Below are 19,369 nucleotides of genomic sequence, written 5' to 3' on the forward strand. Positions count from 1 at the left end.
ATCTGCTTTCAGATGACCTGTCAGGTGTGAATGTACCGCATGCAACTCCATGAATGTGAAGCTGCATGTGGTTCAAACAGAGATTATGTGCTTGGCAAATCATCTGTGGATTAATAAAGGTGAAATACACGTAACGCCGTACACCTGGCAGCAGTGGCACTGCCACCTTTCCTGTCATCACTGACAGACTGCATGGACTTTGTTGCTGCGTGTTGCTTGCCAGACACGCCCTCTATCTCTCCGCAGCCAGCCAGGGGAGTCAAGGCCAAGCACCCGGGGTGCTGACAGCCTGTCCCCTGATGTTTCACCACTGGCCAGTGGTTCTGTAACAGACGACTACGTGTCCTGAAAGACCGAGCTGCATTTTCAGCCTTTGCCCAAGCAGAAAGACTTCGGCTGTCTGGAGTGTTTGTGCTTACAGGCACACCCACCCTTGTGGACAGCCCAGTCACAGTAAGCGGAGGTGTCAGAGGGACACAGCGAAGGTCACTGGCAGGTCAGCACAAGCACAACACCTATTTGAGGTAACTGCAGAGCTAGAGAAAAGGGAAAACACAGTTCACTCACAAGTGTCTGCATTTACATAAAGATCGCACGCTGCAGTGCAGACACAAGCGTCTGGCTGGTACACAGCGAGCGAGTGAGCAACACAGAAATGTAGGATACTGAGTCAAATTCAGAAATGCAGACGTGCCCGGCTCCCTGCTGTGCCGTACCACTTTGACCTAGCTGTCTGCGGTGTCTGACAAACACACAAATATACACACAGAAAGAAAAAGAGGTCTCTGTGTCTGTGTGTGCACGTTGCTCTGTGTCTGTGTACACACACAGACACAGAGCAACGTCTGAGCTCAGCAAAAAGACCAATTCCTGCACCGTCATGGTGTGCTACAAACACACACAGTGGCAGCAACACGACCGACTATTTTTAATTCCACATTGAATTTGTTGAATATTTTCTGTTTTTGTTTTTTCATGTTACTGCAGGATGAAAGATCTTTCTGATTGATTGCCTCTAACTAAAAAGAAAAAAAAAAGCGCCCTGAAGCAATCTCGCATTTTGTGCCAAAAAAAACCATCATAACAAAATTCCTGCGATGTCTGCTCACTAACAATAGTCAGCCTGCAGTTATTATAAATGCACTGGTAAATGAAAGTATCGCAGCATTTTTAGCAACATGCAACCCAATTTAGACAAATTTAGACGTGTTTGTAGGGAAAATTATGCATCGTGTAACAAAACCATTGAGTAGGTAAATGTATATCGTTGGGGTCTGTGTGTTTATGTTTGCAGCCTCATTGATCCAGTGGCTCTTCTATGGGCCATTAAGAGCCTCTCAGCCTGACGGCGTGTGCACTTACGAGGAGGAGTTGACGGTCGTGTAGCCAGAGGGACACTCGGGGATGCAGGCGCCGTTGTGGATGACGTATTCGCGGCAGTCCGTGCTCTTGCTGCGCTCCTTCTCCCGCTTGCATGTGTTGTGCAGATTCTGACAGAATTCGAATGAGACACAGCGCCAGCCCTTGTAGGTGAAGTGGTTTTCTGGGCAGCGCTGCACGCAGGTACCTTCGTGCTGGAGGCCGCGGCAGGCCACACAGTGACTGGCTGAGTTGGGCTCCAGGCAGCCGCCCAGGCACTGGCTGTGGCAGCACTGGTCATCTTTGGTGCAGGCCCGATGTTTGCACTGAACAGGACACACTGAGGATTGGAGAAGGAGGATGAGGTTAGAAAGAGTGTGCTGCAGGTGAAACGAAGATGACACGAGTTAAAGAAAGGACAGGAAAAGGAGCTTATCAAAAATCAAACACCTACATGTTCTGATTAGTCCCCACTGACACTGAACTTTTACCTCTTGGAGAAACCTCATGTGATCAGATCTCTGTCAGAAGGAGTGAAATCCCTCCCTATTCTGCAAGCCAGCAGCCCCGAGGACCATCTGCCATTGGCCAAGGAGCATACTAAATACAAATAGCAGGGATCCAATACCAAGTCGACCAAAGAAAAATACTTCTCCAGAAGGCTTGGTGAAAGTGAGACAAAGGGGAGAAACTGGCATTTAAAGTATGCAAGTATTTTGCACGTGAGGGCTGGTTAAAAATGAGTTTATTTGCAATCCCTTTTATTGTCATTTAAGCTTTGCACTATCCAAGCTCATGAAGTTAAGTAAGAAAACAATGACTAAGCAACTGAAGTGCTTGGGAGACATGATATGATAATCTCCACAAGACCACAAGTAACCAGGGATACTTGTACCCTGGGTGGTATTTATCTTGTTTTCTAAGCAGTACATGGAAAGATTAAGTTAATCAGTCAAGGAACATTTTCATGTTTTTTGTGAACTTTTATGTTTGCTCTCTGATTAAATCTAATCTTTTACTGTTGTTCTCATGCCTGTACGTTAAAAGGACTGTTTTTTTAAAGGTGCTATATAAAAAACGTTTAATATGCGACTGTAATAGTTGTTATAATGAAAAGGGCAGCGGTGGCTAATGAAAACTAATTAGCAAACAGCTGAGAAGATTAAATAGTCTGTAAGTTATTGGAAAAATAACAAAGAAGCTGAAAATGATGGATTAAAGGGTTAAAAAGATTTGTTTTGTTTTTTTACTAATTAATACATTTCAATAGCAATATCTGCTATTTATTTGCAATACAATTATGCTTAAAAATACTTAAATGTCCACCTCATATAGTTAGTATGAATTTAGGATTTACCAAACAGACCTAAATGCTGACTTCACATGTTTAAAATTTATCTGAACGGCTTGCAAGGCAGTAAAATCAAATGAAACCTGCTGTTGATTAAGAAGTACTGGAGCTCGTCTGACAAAGACTGGAAATCAGTGATAGAGCTCCAAACTTCTGTCCAAATGTTTTAAAATCTCAGCAGCCCTTTATGAAGATTTCTTCTCCCACATCTCTGATCTCAGTGTTACAGACCAGTGTGTGTCATAATTTTGTGCACCTCCAAAACGGTTTTAAAAGAAACTAATATAAAATGCAAACAATCCATCTTTAAGATGTGGCAAATAATAAATCAAACTGTCTGGCTCATTAGAACATACCAACGTGTCTTTTTAATTAATGCTGGGAGAATTATTTCAGAGTTTATTTATGAAGGTCAATAATAAGTAATTATGTTTTAATCTAAATGTCAGTTACTAGTTTAGCTCGTCATTTGGGTCTGGGATGTTTTGTAAAGGCATTTTTATGCTTGTGTTGCTGCAGCTTTATCCTCCTCAGGCTGTGAGAAACCTTGTCCTGTTTCAATGAAAACAATATTTAGCTGAAGCCTTAATGTTGATAAAACTGCCACACACCACAAAGTGTTGGAATGTATGATATGATATAACCTAAAAACATATTATTAATTATGGCCTGTGTTTAATATCCATGTATTTCTAAGCTCTTGGCCGAAACAGCCACGGAATAAACAAATGATCTAAAGCGGCTGCAGAAAATGTATCCACGGGCCTCTCTTTGGGAGAATAGAGAGCTCTGCAAGAGAAATGAAAACACTGAAAGATCGCAGCGTCCTGACGGTTACAAAAAATATGCGACTAAATGTCTCCTGGGCGTAAACAAGCTCAACTAAAGACTCAAGTCTGCAGATCGGCTGTTTACACATGTTTGCTTGTGTGCATGCGTGTAAATCAGTCATTACGTAACAGGAGGCTGTGTGGATTGGCAGGTGTGTGAATGTGCCACACTGTGTTGTCGATGAGTCCAAGGGGAGATGTAGGACTCTCAGAGGTAAATACAGCAGACTGACCTGCCCGCTGAGATTAGCTCCTCATCCACGATAGTCAGATTAAAACCGCTCAGCAGCAGGGCTGATAATGAGGGTACGTTACAGGTGAGGCCGTATAGATGTGAGCATGTGCGTCTTTATGAGGCTGAACTGACATTAAATGCAAGGGGAATGTGTGCGAAAGGAAACAATGAATCTGAGTAACGTGCAGCAGTTGTTGTAGCAGTTTTCTCTGCTGGGCAGCAATCGCTGAGCACCATTCGGATTCAGTGTGCATGTGTTGAAACGGCTTGTCTTCATTAGTGTCACGAGGTCTGCCATTAAATGAACAAAACAACATGTACCCCCCTGTCCTCTTTTATTAACAGAGGTAAGCTGCTGAGGCACACGAGGAGTGTGCTTGGTGAGGGCAGCAGCAATATGAGAATGTGAGAGGGAAGCTAAAGGGGGGCACCGAGCTAGAAAAACAAATGATATAATTGCCCCTTATCAACGTCAGTCAGTCAGGATTTACAGACAGTAGAAAAATAAAATAAACTGCTTCTTGCTTTGACCTTTTGCCTCCATCACCAAAGTTCATTTAAAAGCTGAATTTCTGCTTTTTCTCCCCACTCACATACAAACACAAAGAGACACACATACACAAAAGCTTTACTGTGTGTACTGACTGACTCCTGATCCTCCAGTGTGCTCCATGTCGCAGCACAGACCCAACAGATCCACCCTCAGCCTTAGCCAATGTGTTGGCTGGCTGTAGAAGCTAGCCATTCAAGTAGCCTCTCCCCTTTCCAAGGAAGACAAGCAGACGGTTTAACCCTTTGTGTCCTACTCAAACAGTCATACGCAAACCAACACGAGAGCCACACAGAAACAGGCTCAAGCTGAGGGAAAGCAAGGAGCGTGGCTCCACTCTTTCCATCTCCTCACTGCTATGAATCAGCTGCCTTTACGCTGATATAAACCACAAGCTGCTCCCATTAAGAGCGCCTGGAGTATATTTTAGCATGCATATGCATCTCTGACATTCAAAAGAAAAGTGCCAGTTGAGAAAAACATGGTTTCCTTCTGCTACAAACTCATGCTAAGACAATCTTGATTGTGCACTGAACAGCTCGGCGCCTCAGGACGATGATCATGCCTCATCATGTCTACAACCTGTTACGAGTTCTTACAGATTTCAACAGCTTTGGAAACTTTTCCACCCAGACTGAAATATCGCTTTCAGCAACTGACAGCTCCTCCCTCAGCTGCAACTGCAGTTAGTTAAATGTTAAAGTCCAAGGAAATCCATAAATGTGGTGAAAGATGGCGATGATGTTTTTCCTTCGTTATGCTTTCAGTGAGAATTTTTAAATGCGGAACCATTATAATTAAAGAACCGATTACAACCTCCTATGCAGCAAAACCACACGGATGTGCTAAGATTTTAAACTGAGCAACAAACAAAGCTGAAGTAATACTTTACAGAAAGTTAAAAAAATAATAATATTTAGTCAGTTTTGCCATTAACTCCCAATAAAGTCTTTTCATTTCAGGTTTTGGACTGCTGGTCTAAGAAATACTTTGTTAAAAGATTCATTTTGTCCACTCAGAACATCATGTAGGCCTTTTTCACATACAATAATAAATAACACAAATTAAATTTTAGTTGATGCCATACACTGCTACTTATTGCAATACAAATTAAAAGTTATGTTTAGCTGCTCCCTTTTTTACAAGCAGTCACTTCTGTGGAAACGGATACACTTCCTGACACTATCCCAAAGGGATTTCTCGCCCCTCTCAGGATTAAACCGCAGCTCTCTAATTTGTTTGATGATGGTGTAAACCACTAGAATATAAAGCTACTATCTCAATATAAATGAGAGATTTTGAAAATGCGAAAAACTGCCACTTTTTGCAGGATAGCCTCATATAATTACAGTTTGAAAGTTATCAGAAAGGAAATAAATTACACTGTCCAGCCCAATATACACATAAATGTCACCAGCAATGTCACCATTTATACTCATGCTCAGGCTCGCTAAAGTATTTTCCTGAATGACAGTCTCAGACAAATCCCCGTTGAATTTGTAAGTTTACTCACAAAGTAATGAACATTTTCTCATTTTTATGGTAGTTTCATTTTAATGGTGACAGAATATTAACCAAAAATCCAGAAACCAAACACTTTACATGAAAGTTCTAAATTGATTTGCACTGAGTGAAATAACTATTTTATCCCGTTAACCATCCAGATTATGGCTTCCATGTGGCACAGATTACAATCAATCAATTACAGATACTCCTTATCTCAACTCTTTATATGTTTAAAGCACAGCTGACAAAAGATTCAATTTCTTCCATTTCAACCTCTACCAAAGAGCTGTCAAAGGACAGGACATCAAGAAACATGAGCAAGAAGCTGACAAAGAAGAAGATGACACTGTTGGTGTGATTATTGGGTCATGGATGGGTCTTCCAGCATGACAATGACCTAAAATATATTGCCAAGGCAACAAAGGAGTGGCTAAAGAAGAAGCACATTAAGGTCATGGAGCGGTCTAGCCAGCCTCCAGACCTTAATCTGTGGAGTGAGCTGAAGGTTTGAGTTCCTCCACCAAGTAACAATTCAATGCTTGTGGAATGAACACTTGTATCACTCAACGATGTGCAAATCAATTTATAACTTTTGTTTTTTGATATTCTGTCTCTCTCCATTAACATGAAACTACCATAAAAGTGAGACGGTCCATTTCTTTGTAAGTGAGCAAACTTACAAATCGAAAGTCACTTGTTCACTGTCCAAATGACTTACTCCACACTCTGCCATATCTGCGAAGCTGCTCAATGATCCTAAATGATCATTATCACAAGTATCCCCTATCGCAATCCATGCAGGCTTAAATAATAATAACGAGCGACCACACTGAAGGAGATACTCATTTCTTGTGCGGTTGTCAGAAATGTTTCAAGGTGGAGACCGTGATGACCTGTGAGAGCGAGGCCACACCAAGCTACCTTTGATCTTCCAGAGCGGGGAAGGATCCCGAGGAGGCTGTTTGGAGGGGTTTGCTATTCTTTCCTTAAAACATGCAAATCCCTAAATACATGGCTGCTTTCTTTCTTCTTCTTTTTGTTGTCAACACCGACGCTGGCAGTTTTTGACGAGCAGAGGTTCTTTCTCAGTTTGATCTGTACCAATTAGACACACTGAGCTTGAGTTCTCCATCTCTAATCTTCTGTTTGTACAATCACCTGGTCACATTATATCGATATATCAACACTTTTCTTTCCCTCTCTGTCTTTTCTCTTTACAGATGCGTGCAAAAATAAAAAAAAGTCTCCTGGTTCTTATTGCTTTATTCCACTGACACGTTGGTCAATTTCTGTCTTTTCCATGCAAAGTACAGCAGGATTGCATGAAGGCTGGGGAATAAGCCTGCAGAAATGTCTGGCACGTTATCTCATAAGCTGAGGTTTCATTTGAATGAGGCGGCAGCGCGGCACAATAAGGCGCTCAATCTCCCGCGGCCCAAAAGGGACAGCAACAACCAACACCGCATCAGGTCTCCGTCAGCCTATCAAGTCAGTGCCAACTTGGAAAAAGGGGGTGAAGAAAAAAAGATTTGCATTGCCCAGCTGCAGCAATGTGGGGTGTCAGAAAGACAGAAAAAGTGACGCACTCAAGTTTTCAACAGGTCCACTGTTCTGGACCGCTGAGCAATTAAAACACAAACTGCATAAAGAGGTTCTTATTGTGTTGTTTCAAGCAGTTAAAGCGCTATAAACTGTAAAGAGTTTCTACATGTTTTCATTAACCACAATCCTCCCTGAAATAATTTAGTGATTTTTTTTTTTTTTTTTTTTAGCTTTTTCCTCTTTTGGTGGTGATGAAACGACGACCTATTCAAACCTTTTTTGCATTGAGATCACATGAGAGTTGAGAAAATGCCAAACAGGAACGTGGTGGTGCAGTGGCTGGCAATTAAAATTCCACAGCTATGACAAGGGTAGTATTTAGTTTCTATGAAAGAAGGTTTTTGCTGAAGGCCCAGAAGAAGAAAAATGAAGAAAAAAATACATTTCTGTTTGTAGATGCTAAACTCAAGGATCGTGCTGAAAAAAAGGCTAGCAGAGAAAGACCTAGAGTAAAGAATAATCTGCCCTAATGTAACAGATTAAAGACAGATTGAACTTTAATGTTGGAGTACGAGTTTGGGTGCGTTTGCTTTGCACAACAACCGTGGGAAGGTGGACTCAGAGAAAGTGCAGCATTGTGTACGAAAGGTTGGGATATTTTTGCTAACAGTTTATTTTCCGTTACTCTTTCACAGCAGTATATCCAGTCTCTGACTCCAGCTTCTTCTAAACTCCAACTTGTTACTGGCTGATCTGATGTTACTCTGGACACCGCTGTTAATAACATCAGCTGTGTTGACAGAGAATCACATGCGAGCTGCCTGATATATGGCTCTGATGACTGATCTGACAGGTGTTCTTCAGTGAGACAGGTAAAAGTCCAAAGAACAATCTGCAAATTTCTTTCTGTACAAACCTGCATTTGCCTTATAAACTTCTGTTTCTATGCATGCTTGAAATGCATCAATAAATCACTACACCTATATCCCGTTTTCCTGCAGCATATAAAAGAAATAAGGGGTGACTCAAGACTTATGCCTGTGTCTGACACAGGCGTTAGCTGTTTGCCACCCAGGGCTGGTGTTTCATTCTGACTGATTGTGTGTTGGTGACACACTCTGATGAAGACTTGAAGTTGATATACACTGGTCTGTTTTTTTCTGCCAATATGCTGAAAGAGTAATTTTAGAAGACAGAGTGGCTGAGTCATTTTCTACAGTTATTTTTGCAAGACATAATATTTACAGAGTTATCCAGGATTTTATCCTTTCCATCACTGAATTCATGATTTCAGCTCATCTAAAGCAGTAAAGACACATTGCACTACCTGACACAAACTCATTTTACTACCATAGCACTGCCTGTCGGGAACAGATGTGATATTAGTCCCTACCCCTCCCCTCTATACATGACAAATGAAAGTGCAAAGGTGGCAATTAATCAAGTGGGTGACATTTAAGACCTGATGCTGATTTGACCAAAGTCTTACAGAGAAAGGAAAATTTAAAAAAAACAACAACAATCCACTGGTGATGACCAGCGACACCACTGCTAATAACATCTCACATTTCTTCTTTTATGTGTATTTATTTATTTGAAACGTTGAAATTTTGCTTAAAAATTATTTTGTCTGGACTAGTTAACTGAAAGGTTGAGGGGTAGATACATTTAAAAAATATTTAAAATAAAATCTGTATCTGTCAGAGAGGAAAACTTCTGAAACAAGTGTGATATAGTCAGACAGTGAACAAATATAAACTCAAAGTACAAGTGTCATGAATGAGGCATCAGTTTGTGTTATTTTCTCTGGTCTTTGTTTTGGTGAAATCTGGTTATAAAAATGTCGACATTTTGAATAAAAAGGGTAGGTGCAATAAGGTGAACTCGTTTGTGTTTTTCCCATTTAATTCAATAGTTGTTGTTTTTTGTCAACATTCATTTTATAGTTAGGTGGCCATATTTGCTGCTTTTCTATAACCGTCAGACAGAGTAATGGTACTGTGAAATGCTAGTATTAAGAATAACCACGATCATTAAGAATGCTGATATGTTATTTATCATTTGTATTCAATTTTATTTTATGCTTTTGTGCACATGTGGTTCCAAACGCTCTCACCACCTCCAAACACAGAGTTTAATTCACTTTTTCAATTTCCAAATAAAAGACAAAACACAGTAAATTAGATGAGTGGTAGCTCTGATCAATAAACATTGTTCTAATAAACTTATTTCAAATTACTGTGGCCACTGTAATCATCTAGAAAGAATCTGATATTGTGAAAGCTATAGATTAGACAAAACCAAAACTCTGATGGGTTTGACATAATGTGTTGCTATAACGATCAAAGCATATGTATGCATGTATCGTATCTGGGCCGATCTAATCAAAACTTTACACAAACATCGTCAAGCAAACAGCGATTATTATTTTTTAAAACATTTATTACAAATCCCAATTTTTTCCATTTTCATATTCATGTCCCTCCTACAAATGTCATGATCTCCAGCTTTATTTTGAGGATGTCATTTAAGTTAGGATCTGGATATTTTACACTCCAACATAACCGTCGGGTGTTGTTGTTTTTTTTCAGCCAAAAAATGTAAACCAAAAAAAAAACCCCCCAAAAAAAAACAAAAAACCCCAAAATAAACACTATTAATAATTTAAAAAATCCTCAAACAAAAAGACAGCAGAATCTGAGTGTCAGCTATTCTGAACTTGAGTCTTCTTCTGAGCTTGAATTTATTTCAATGATTTAGTCTTGCCGAACAGAAAGAACTCAAAGTAGTCAATAATGTGTCTTGAATTTATTAAAACTACCTGCATCCAATCTTATTCAAACTAAAGCCACTTATGCCACAGGAGACAAAAAAAAAAGAGCTGTTGTGTCATTGGGACTTTTCAAAGAGCAACGGTTAACGAGCCAGGTTTATTTGTCTCGTTTAAAAACTTGTCAGCTGATCTGACTCAGCAGCAGCAGCAGGGCTCGGTTAAGACGACTACGAGAGCAACAGGAACCGTAAACAATTTCATTAACTGCCTCCGGCCTCAGTTAATAGAACAAAAACACATAAACAACATGGAAAAGCACTTTTTGTTTTTAATGTTGCGCCGCCATCTCTGTCATCTGAAGGCAGGATATCCACTCTGTCCGTGACTGGAATAGAAATGATAAACAGCGCGCTCATTGATGGGTAATTGCGCTTCCTGCTGGACAGGCAAATGACGCACGCCACAGCCTTGAATCTTAATTTCCCGCCAGGGTTCAATGCCAGGGTCAAATAACGACTACCTGTTATGACATCAAAAGCATGTATGTTATTAATGCAACGTCACAACGTCTTTAATAATCTTCTTACTCGTGATTAACGCTGTCAAAGGGCATCCAAACCAATCACCATCAGTTTTTTCCTTTCTTTTTTAAGCAGATAACATCTTATTTGACTTGTTTAGAAAGGAAAACCAAGGTTACTGTTGCTGTTATATAAAATTCTTTTTTACTTATGATTCCTAAATCTTTGAAAGTGCATATGTTTTAGGTTTCTAGCAGAACCAAGAACAGACTTTGTGGAACGAAAAGAAAATCTCTGAAAACCATAAAGAGAGTTAGGGATTTTCTGAGCACGCAAATAATGAACATCTGCTTGGAAAAACACCCGATATCACAAAGGAAGATAAAACAAAAGCAGCCATCTCAAGGAGTTATTATTTCGCAAGGAGCAGCCATTATTCAAGCAAATGAGAAGCTTTACTTATTCACCACCTTTAAGGCACCAGGATGCCAAAATTAATTATAACCGAGTCTCTAAATCTGCTTCCTTTCACCGAAGACCGTTTTCAAGAGCACTCTTTACGTGGCATTTTGTTATTTTGTGATTTATTTGTAGCCCCGGGTACAAAACAAAACATAACAGGGCTCGGCTCTGACGCATCAGTGCCATTTTATGGAGTGAGGTGTTATGGATTTATACAACAGTGATATTTTTTGCTCCACCGCTCATTGAAGATCACACGCATACCTCACACTCGGCTCAAGAACAAAAACAATCTGGCACAGGAAAAAAATATCACCACTGCAACGCAAATGTTATCCACCCTGATCACGCGGCACTTGAACGACAAGGAACTGCTAAAACATCTGGATCGAAGCTGCATGTAACTTGTTTCTTTTTATCTCCTCTTAACATATTATTCAATAACCTGTAAAACTGTGGCGAGATGTTTCAAATCCACTATGGCGATGGTGAGCGTGCACGCCGCTGAAGAAACGCCTGTCGGCCCTGCTTTAACAGATGCCTGAGATGTCTGGGATTCCATGGGAAAGGCTCCAGTAGCTGAACGGAGAGGGTTTGCAGGGTGCAGCTCCACAACACTGAGTGCCAGAGCACTTAAGTCAGCTCAAAGAAATAGACTTGTGGTGCGTGTATTGGGGGTTCTGAGGCTAGCTTTATGCTGGTGAAATAGTACTCTGCGACCATGAAGAGCATAGTTGTAGCTGAGGGGGGAAGAAAAAAAAGAGGAACAAGTTTTAATGACTGGCGCATTTGTCCCATCTTTTCTGCCCTCCCTCCCCACTTCCTGCCCAATTCCAAATTGAACTTCTGTGATACCAATAAGGTCAAAGGAGTCAGAATTTATACACAATTTATCAGCTAACTGGGTTTTAAGGTCCTCATACATCACTGCACAGCTCAACTACTGTATTGTGAACCGAGCTGGTGTTTGCCATGGCCAACTCAAATAAACAGCAACCTCAGTTCAGCAGCTTTGCTCACTTATTTTACTTCAAAGCAACTTTGAGCATTTTATCGATCCTTCCTCTGATAGATGTGCTCTCGTTCTTGCATAACTTTTCCAAAATGCACCGCTTTGTTGCACTGGTTCTGAAAGGCGCTTCTTAAATGTAGTTTTGGTTATTTCTAAGTAAAAAGACAACTCCATCTGTGGTGCGATAAAAAAGAAAGAAAGAAAGAAAACCAAATAGCTCACAGATGAGATGCACACTGGCAAAGAAGCACAGCGGAAACATAAATAAAAGAAAGGGAATTCAGACATAAAATTGGGGTTGTGCTGCTTCTTTTGGATGGAAAAAAAAACAGCTTCTGGTCCAAATTTGTGACGTCACTAAACAGCAGTTTCAATCCTTTAATAAAACCACAGCAGCCTGTATTAAGGAGGTGTGATACATTGTGCACAGTGTAAGTGAGTCAGCTTGTGTTAGCGTGTGTTTAAAGGTAGAAAAGCTGTTTAGGCTCATCAAGGACACGCCGTCTTTCACACACGGATCTGGATTTTCTACCTTTGTTTTAGTTTAAATACCATTTAATTTACGTCTTGCAGCTGGGGTGTGCAGAAAGCTACAGATTTAAGCTTTCAGGATTAATATTATATAAATCATAGGAAATCAGCGTGAACGAGTGCCGTGTGTGAGAAAAAAAGATTCATGGGATGAGTGGAAGGAAAAATACCAGTTTAGCTCTCAAGTTTCATGACAAAGATGGAGACACCTGCGGAGTCATAGTTTAAAATAAAAATATTAGCGATGAGTCATTTAAGACACTTTGATGAAGCTTTTTTAAAAGATTTTCTCAGAGGTGACTCAATTTTCCCAAATAATAAAACTTGGTTAGAAAATCCTTCATTTCCCTACAAACAGCTTTACGAGCAGCGAAGTTTGTCTTTTTTTCTGCGAGCTAAACTCTCCACAGGTCAGCCTTCAGTATTTTGGTCTCATAAAAGTGTCTGCCGCTACCGAGGCGACACTCTAGGCCTCAACGTCCATTCATAACCTCGGAGAGGAAGCGGACCACAAAGACAGGAAACAATTGGGAAGAACACTCCGTGAACTTCTACAACCACCATTGTTTAGAATGGAAAGGGATTATGGCGCCAGCGCTGACTGCTGCGTGATGGACCTGCGACAAGGTCGACACAGAGGACTGGCTTGAGGTCAACGGCGAGGTGGGGCCCATTCCCTTACCCCCATGGTGGCTTTGCTTTTCCTTCCGATACGGCCTGCATGAATAACTGATGCGTTCATATCCACGATTACACCACAATGTTACTCCCGTGTTTCCTAGCAGCAAGACTAAACAATGGCCGCCCGCTCTGTCTGCACACACACACACTGGCAGAGGTTATGTCCCCGTGTGATTTATAGTCCGTCTGTTACACAGACACACTGACCCTGACAAATCTCCCAGTTCATCTCATGATTGGAGCGCAGATATACATGGCATGAGCCCAGGGTTATTTTGGGCGCTCCATTTCAAGCGAGGTCCGGCACACGATCGTCACCTGACCCGCTCGGGCTGTTTCGCAACAATTCCCCGATTGTCAGAGAATCAGCCTGCACACACGTTGAATTTGAGGCAGGCTGTGTCTCTGCAGAGAGCTGTACTCCACCTCATGGATGCTTATTAATTATGTAGCAGACACAGGTGAAAGTTGCTGTGGTGGCAGGGGAGGAGGAGGATGAGGATGGTACCCGCTGAGTGTCGCATCTCTGGCAGAGACTATGAACTCCTAAAACACTGTTTCTCCAGCGTCCTTCAAGCAGTATTTAGCAGTCTAATATAAAGATCTCTGATACCAAACACAGCAATTTAATGCTCGCCTAAGTAGTGTATGATGGAAAGCTATATCACATTTCTGTTGAGACTTTGCAATAAGTCTGACAACTTTTTATGTAATCAATTAATTAAACAGTACCCAGATACCCTGTAGAACACAGATGGGTGGAATATCCAATGACAATTTAATTTTTTGCCCTTTATGAGCCTCTGCAGGGAGCAGTGGTGACAGTGTTAGTTTCAAATCTCAAAGCTTTGAAACTGTCAACTGACTGGCAATCACACTTTCCGTTTGCGCCAAGCAGCCTGCACGAGTATATTCACACATTTTTGTAGCCAGTGCGGCTGCGTTTGTGCGGCGAAAGACACACTTAAAGCCCGCCCAGCTCTGTTTCTCTTTTATATCACTGATAAAACAGTGGATGCGCATACTGAAGTCTGCACGTGAGCAAGAGTTGAGACAGCTTTTTTTTCTCGGCTCTGTATGATGAGCTCAGCATTTTGTTTGTAAGAGCCAGCCAATCAGAAGGAAAAAGACCGAGGCACTAAAACAGCTTGTTTCAGACAAAAGACGCCGAGCCCAGTGTAAGAGAAATAAGGATTATTTTGAACTATGAATCCTGAAAAATGCTAAATGAGCATTATAGGTCTACTTTTTATGACTTTTTAGCCTCTCAATGACAGATAATGCCTCAATAAACCTTCATTTCAGTAAATGTGATTCTTCATATGTTCCTCAAATCAGAGCTAAACTGTTAGCTGGTAAGTGAAACACTGCGCACTAATCCAATTTGTTTGTTATTTCTTCAGGCACATTCGCCTTACAAATTAAAAGACTACTAGATAAGAAAGACTAGGGGACAGCGAAGAAGCAACGCTGCATTTAATTCCTCATCCCTCTCTCTCATGTATAAAAGGACAAATCTGACAGACACATTGGAGAAATGTCTGTCAGCAGCGTTAAACAGTGGAAAATATTAGGATCATCAGTGGAAGTCCCGGATTTCTTATTGAAGCACATCCAATATTTTCAGCTGCCAGCCCCTTTAAGGACTCAGGCTTAGCTGACTTAACAGCCAAACGAGCCGTGCCACATAACAGCCATTACCAAACCATAATCAAATGCCCATTATCTTCAGTTGAGCGTTGGCAAGAAACAGCACTTCATTAAAAAGAAAACAGACTCAAGTACAACATTCCCCCTCGTGCCAGCTCACAATTTCAGTTTTTAAAAGGAAAATAAAGGCCTGGTTTGTTTCGCCTCTCAGACAAAAAGCCAGAAGACTTCAGATATTAACAGAAATATGCACAGAGGAAGGAGCATTGTAACCATCGACTGTTAGTGGCGACCACGTCTTTCAAAGTGGGTGTCGATATTTTCTTTGGCATAAAGGCGCTGATTTGGTTTGCGCCACATTAGATGTCTCTTTAAAAAGACGTGCACGTATTCAGCTTGTGGAGACCATGTGGCCATAGAAGCACGTTCACACTGACCCTTGTGAGGTTCAGCTGATCTCAGTGTGCATGGATGGTTTAAGTACAGGACAAAGCAGTTGCATTTAATAAGAGATTTTACAGCTAAATTACAGCCTACACACGAACCATACGTAGTGCCATTCACATAACCTAACAATGACACCAAACGATGAGGTGAGAGGACAGTACACTTATTGCACCATTATTCAACTGGCTTCATTTATTTCAGGGTCACTTGTTGCAGATTTGAAGGAAACTGTTCTGTAAATTACTTTCCTGGTCACAGAAAGAAAAATATGTGCGTCTGTGGATCAATTAACAATGATCACATTTTTAAACTACATTCTATAAGCTTAATATTTGTCTATAATAGTGCATTAAGCCTGTCCCGTAGCCAAAACATGCCTTTTTAAATAAGGCCTGCAGGTTTGTTTCTGAATGACCTGACTGGTTGGCTTGCCTGTTGAAGTGTCTGCTCCTGATGGATTGTTTTGTAACAGCTTACTGTTTAAAGCCTTGTAACTCTGGTGCTGACAGAAACTGACAGCATCATCATCATCATCTCGGTCCTGTCACTGGCCTCCAGACTCTTTCTATTCCTTCTGTATTTGTCGAGTACGTTTCTTTTCCTCCTCCTGTTCTGTGTGTGTTCTAGGGATTTTATGCCCAGTACATGTCTTGTGTCTTGTTTGTTCACTTAGGGTTAGGCAGCATTCCTTTCTGCAACAACATCTCTGTTCTGTTTGTTCACTTTGGCTTTAATGCACCGCGGAGTGCGCTGCTTTCGGTTTAATGTCATGTTTTCTCTTATATGAATAAATAAATCACTCTTCGCTGATAAACCTGTGGTTACCCTCGGTTACACTGCAACTCCCTTTATTCTTTTATATTAACCTACTTTACAGAAAAATGGGGAAAATACAAACATTGCACTTCATTTGACTTCATTTCACAGTACAGTTCTGTTGTACCGTGTCACGAATGATGCTGTAAGCAAGTCTAACGAGTGTCTAGCGGTGACGATACAGCTCCAGTGTCCTGGCACATTTCCCCAGGCTAATTTTAGGTGAATATTTGGTTACTGGTGTTGAATAGTGACGTGGCATGTCTTAACCTGTACAGAAGCGGAGCACCGATGGAGTTCGGCCTTAACCCTCCAAACAACATCCAGGCTACAAGAGAGTGTGATTTTAGTAAATGACCTAGTTAAAAAGAGCTAAAATAAAATACATATAATTGACTTTTATTTAACATTATTTACCTTTTATGTTTATGTGTTATTATTCAGGTTATTTGATATAATGACTTCAAAGCATAGTCTGTTTTGGGCCTAAGTAAATACAGTTACTAATTAATCCACAACTTAGCTGTCTAATTGGGGGGTGATTGTGTCATTTTCTGTAAAAATTAAAAAATAAAACAAAAACATTTTTGTATCTTGGAATGACTAAACTACAGAAACACTAGTGCACTGTACGTGGATGTGTATTTTCTGTCTGGCATTTAGTTTTAATGAAACTTCATAACAAACAGAATTGAAGCTGAAATTGGACATTTCAAAGAGCAAATTGCAAATATAAAGAAGGGAGAAGGGCGGTGTCTCATGTTTGCCACTATTACGGCTGTTTACATGGTGTTTTTTTGCGCGCCTGTAGCTAAATCTAATCAAATTTGGTAATGAGCATCTCCGGTAACCGTGCTTTGCCACTATGCTGAACGGAAGCTTCCAATTTGGGGTAAAAAGGAGGGGGAATCTGCAGCGGCTGCTCGCCGAGAGGCTCAAATTACCCCTGATATAGAAGCAGGGAAGAGAAATGGGTTGTTACTCCAAACATGGGAGCCGAGCCAAGCCTCGTGGTTGCGCAGCTTTGTTTCGTGCTGTTGTACAGACTGCAGAAAGAATGTGTGTGTGTGTGTGTGTGTGTGTGTGTGTGTGTGTGTGCGCGCGCAAAGGTGGTTTATGAGGACATTTTGCAAGAATACACGCCACACTGTCCGGACATTTGGAATTATGAGGACAGGGCCGATGTCCTCACAATTCATGGAATGAAAACTCGATGTGAGAGTGCTTATATAGGTGTCAAAGGCCTAAATTCTAAGTTTCAGCAAAAACAAAAAAAAGTCCTTAATATTCACAATTACCCAACTTTTGTGTATAATCTGTGTATCAACACAGCGCCCCTGTAGACCGGTTTGGGTACTACACCTGGTCATGAATATTCACACGTGTATTTTTTAAGGCTTCTGATTGGCTAACAGCCGGAAGGTCCCTATAATTACGGTTTTTGTCAGATAGTGTGTGTTACATAAAACAATTCTGTGTTCTGATTGGCTGACAGTTGGAAGGTACCCATTGTTGTAGTTTTTATTAAAAATTGTGTGTTTCAAAACATGACCATAGATAAATGGTCCTTAAAACTCCTCTGTTAAATTTAAAACACCACTTTTCAGTTCAATTTTTTTTTTTTTTTTAATGTATTTATTTATGCAAGTTTCAAAAATTTTTTACACATTCACAAACAGCGGGACAGAAGAACACAGACAATAAAGACAATAACAACCAAAAAAAACAAACAAACAAACAAAAAAAAAAAAAACAGAGCAACAAACCACACAACAGGGTACAAGGCCAGCACTTATTAAAAACAGCAGAGAAGCAAACAAAGCAAGTGGTATACATGTCAAACAACTCACAATCTAGTGAGTCCAATCCACAAGATCAAATCCAAAGATCGCTAGGAGGAGCTGATAACAATCATGCAAAAACAGTTATGGGCAACAGCTCAGAATGAAAGCAGTTAAAACAATGTGGTCAGGACCCAGGGCGTGGACTGTCCTTCTTAATGTGGTCTATAAAGGGCCCCCATATCTTCCTGAACTTCTCCATGGAATCAGACGTAGAGAACCGAATTTCTTCCAGGTATAGACAGGAGACCATCTCCTCGAGCCACCTCTTGAAGCAGGGAGGGGAGGCAGATTTCCACTCCCCCAGAATCAAACGTTTGGCAATCACCATACCAAACATGAGGGCCTGTTGAACAGCAAAGGGAAGTGCCAAGGAGTCGCCGGAGCAGCCCAGGATCACCATAAGACAGTCAGGATACAGTTGCCTATCATAAACAGTGCTATAGAAACTAAAAATACTAGTCCAAAAGGCTGTAAGCGTAGAACAGGACCAAAAAAGATGCCCAAGAGTACCGTCCACAAGTTTACATTTATCACATTTGGGGGAAACGTTAGGAAAAATCTTGTTCAATTTGGTTTTGGAATAGTGCAGTCTATGGACAACCTTAAATTGAATTAACTGAAGCCGGGCGTTAACAGAGCATAGTTTTATCCGACTTAACACTTCAGCCCATAGATCGTCAGAGATAACCAAACCAGTGTCCCTTGTCCAAGCCTCTTTAATATGGCAAGAGGGGGCTGCCGAAGAAAAAAGGTTGACAAGCCGAGAAATTAAGTGTTTTGAGGTGGGAGGTTCGTTCATCATATTGTAAAAGACATGCTGTATGGGGATGGTATCTAAATTTGAGAATGCTTGCTTGACATAATTCCTAATTTGTAAGTACCGAAAAAAATGACTTGTAGGGAGATTGTACTTTGTCTGAAGCTGAGCAAAAGAGGCAAAATGATTGTCGATATAAAGATCCTTTATAGCAATTAACCCTTTGACAGGCCATTGTTTGAAAGCAGCATCCATTGTACTAGGCGTAAAGCTAGGATTGTGGCAGATCGGGGCAAAAGTTGACACTACCGGGAGGTTCAAGATTCTCTTAATTTGATTCAATATTTTTACGGAGTTGCAAAGAATAAAGTCATCACATGCACTTTTAATAACCGATTTTGAAAATAAGATAGCTGGCAAGGATGCTCCAGTGTGCTCGATAGCAGTGCTAAGCTCCAATTCGAGCCATTTAGGGCTGGACCTGCATCCCACAGCATCACCA

The 19,369-nt window shown here is 40.8% G+C and overlaps 1 protein-coding gene across 1 annotated transcript in view; it reads right to left on the reverse strand.

The window, feature by feature from the left end:
• The window catches only part of insra (insulin receptor a), a 75,246-nt gene that overhangs the window by 20,035 nt on the left and 35,842 nt on the right, over positions 1–19,369 (reverse strand). The window contains exon 3 of the mRNA XM_080861776.1: positions 1,363–1,699. Coding sequence (XP_080717902.1) covers positions 1,363–1,699 — 337 coding nt within the window. The remainder of the gene's footprint in view (positions 1–1,362; positions 1,700–19,369) is intronic.

Source organism: Rhamphochromis sp. 'chilingali' (assembly GCF_963969265.1).
Source record: "Rhamphochromis sp. 'chilingali' genome assembly, chromosome: 16".
Lineage (NCBI taxonomy): Eukaryota > Metazoa > Chordata > Actinopteri > Cichliformes > Cichlidae > Rhamphochromis > Rhamphochromis sp. 'chilingali'.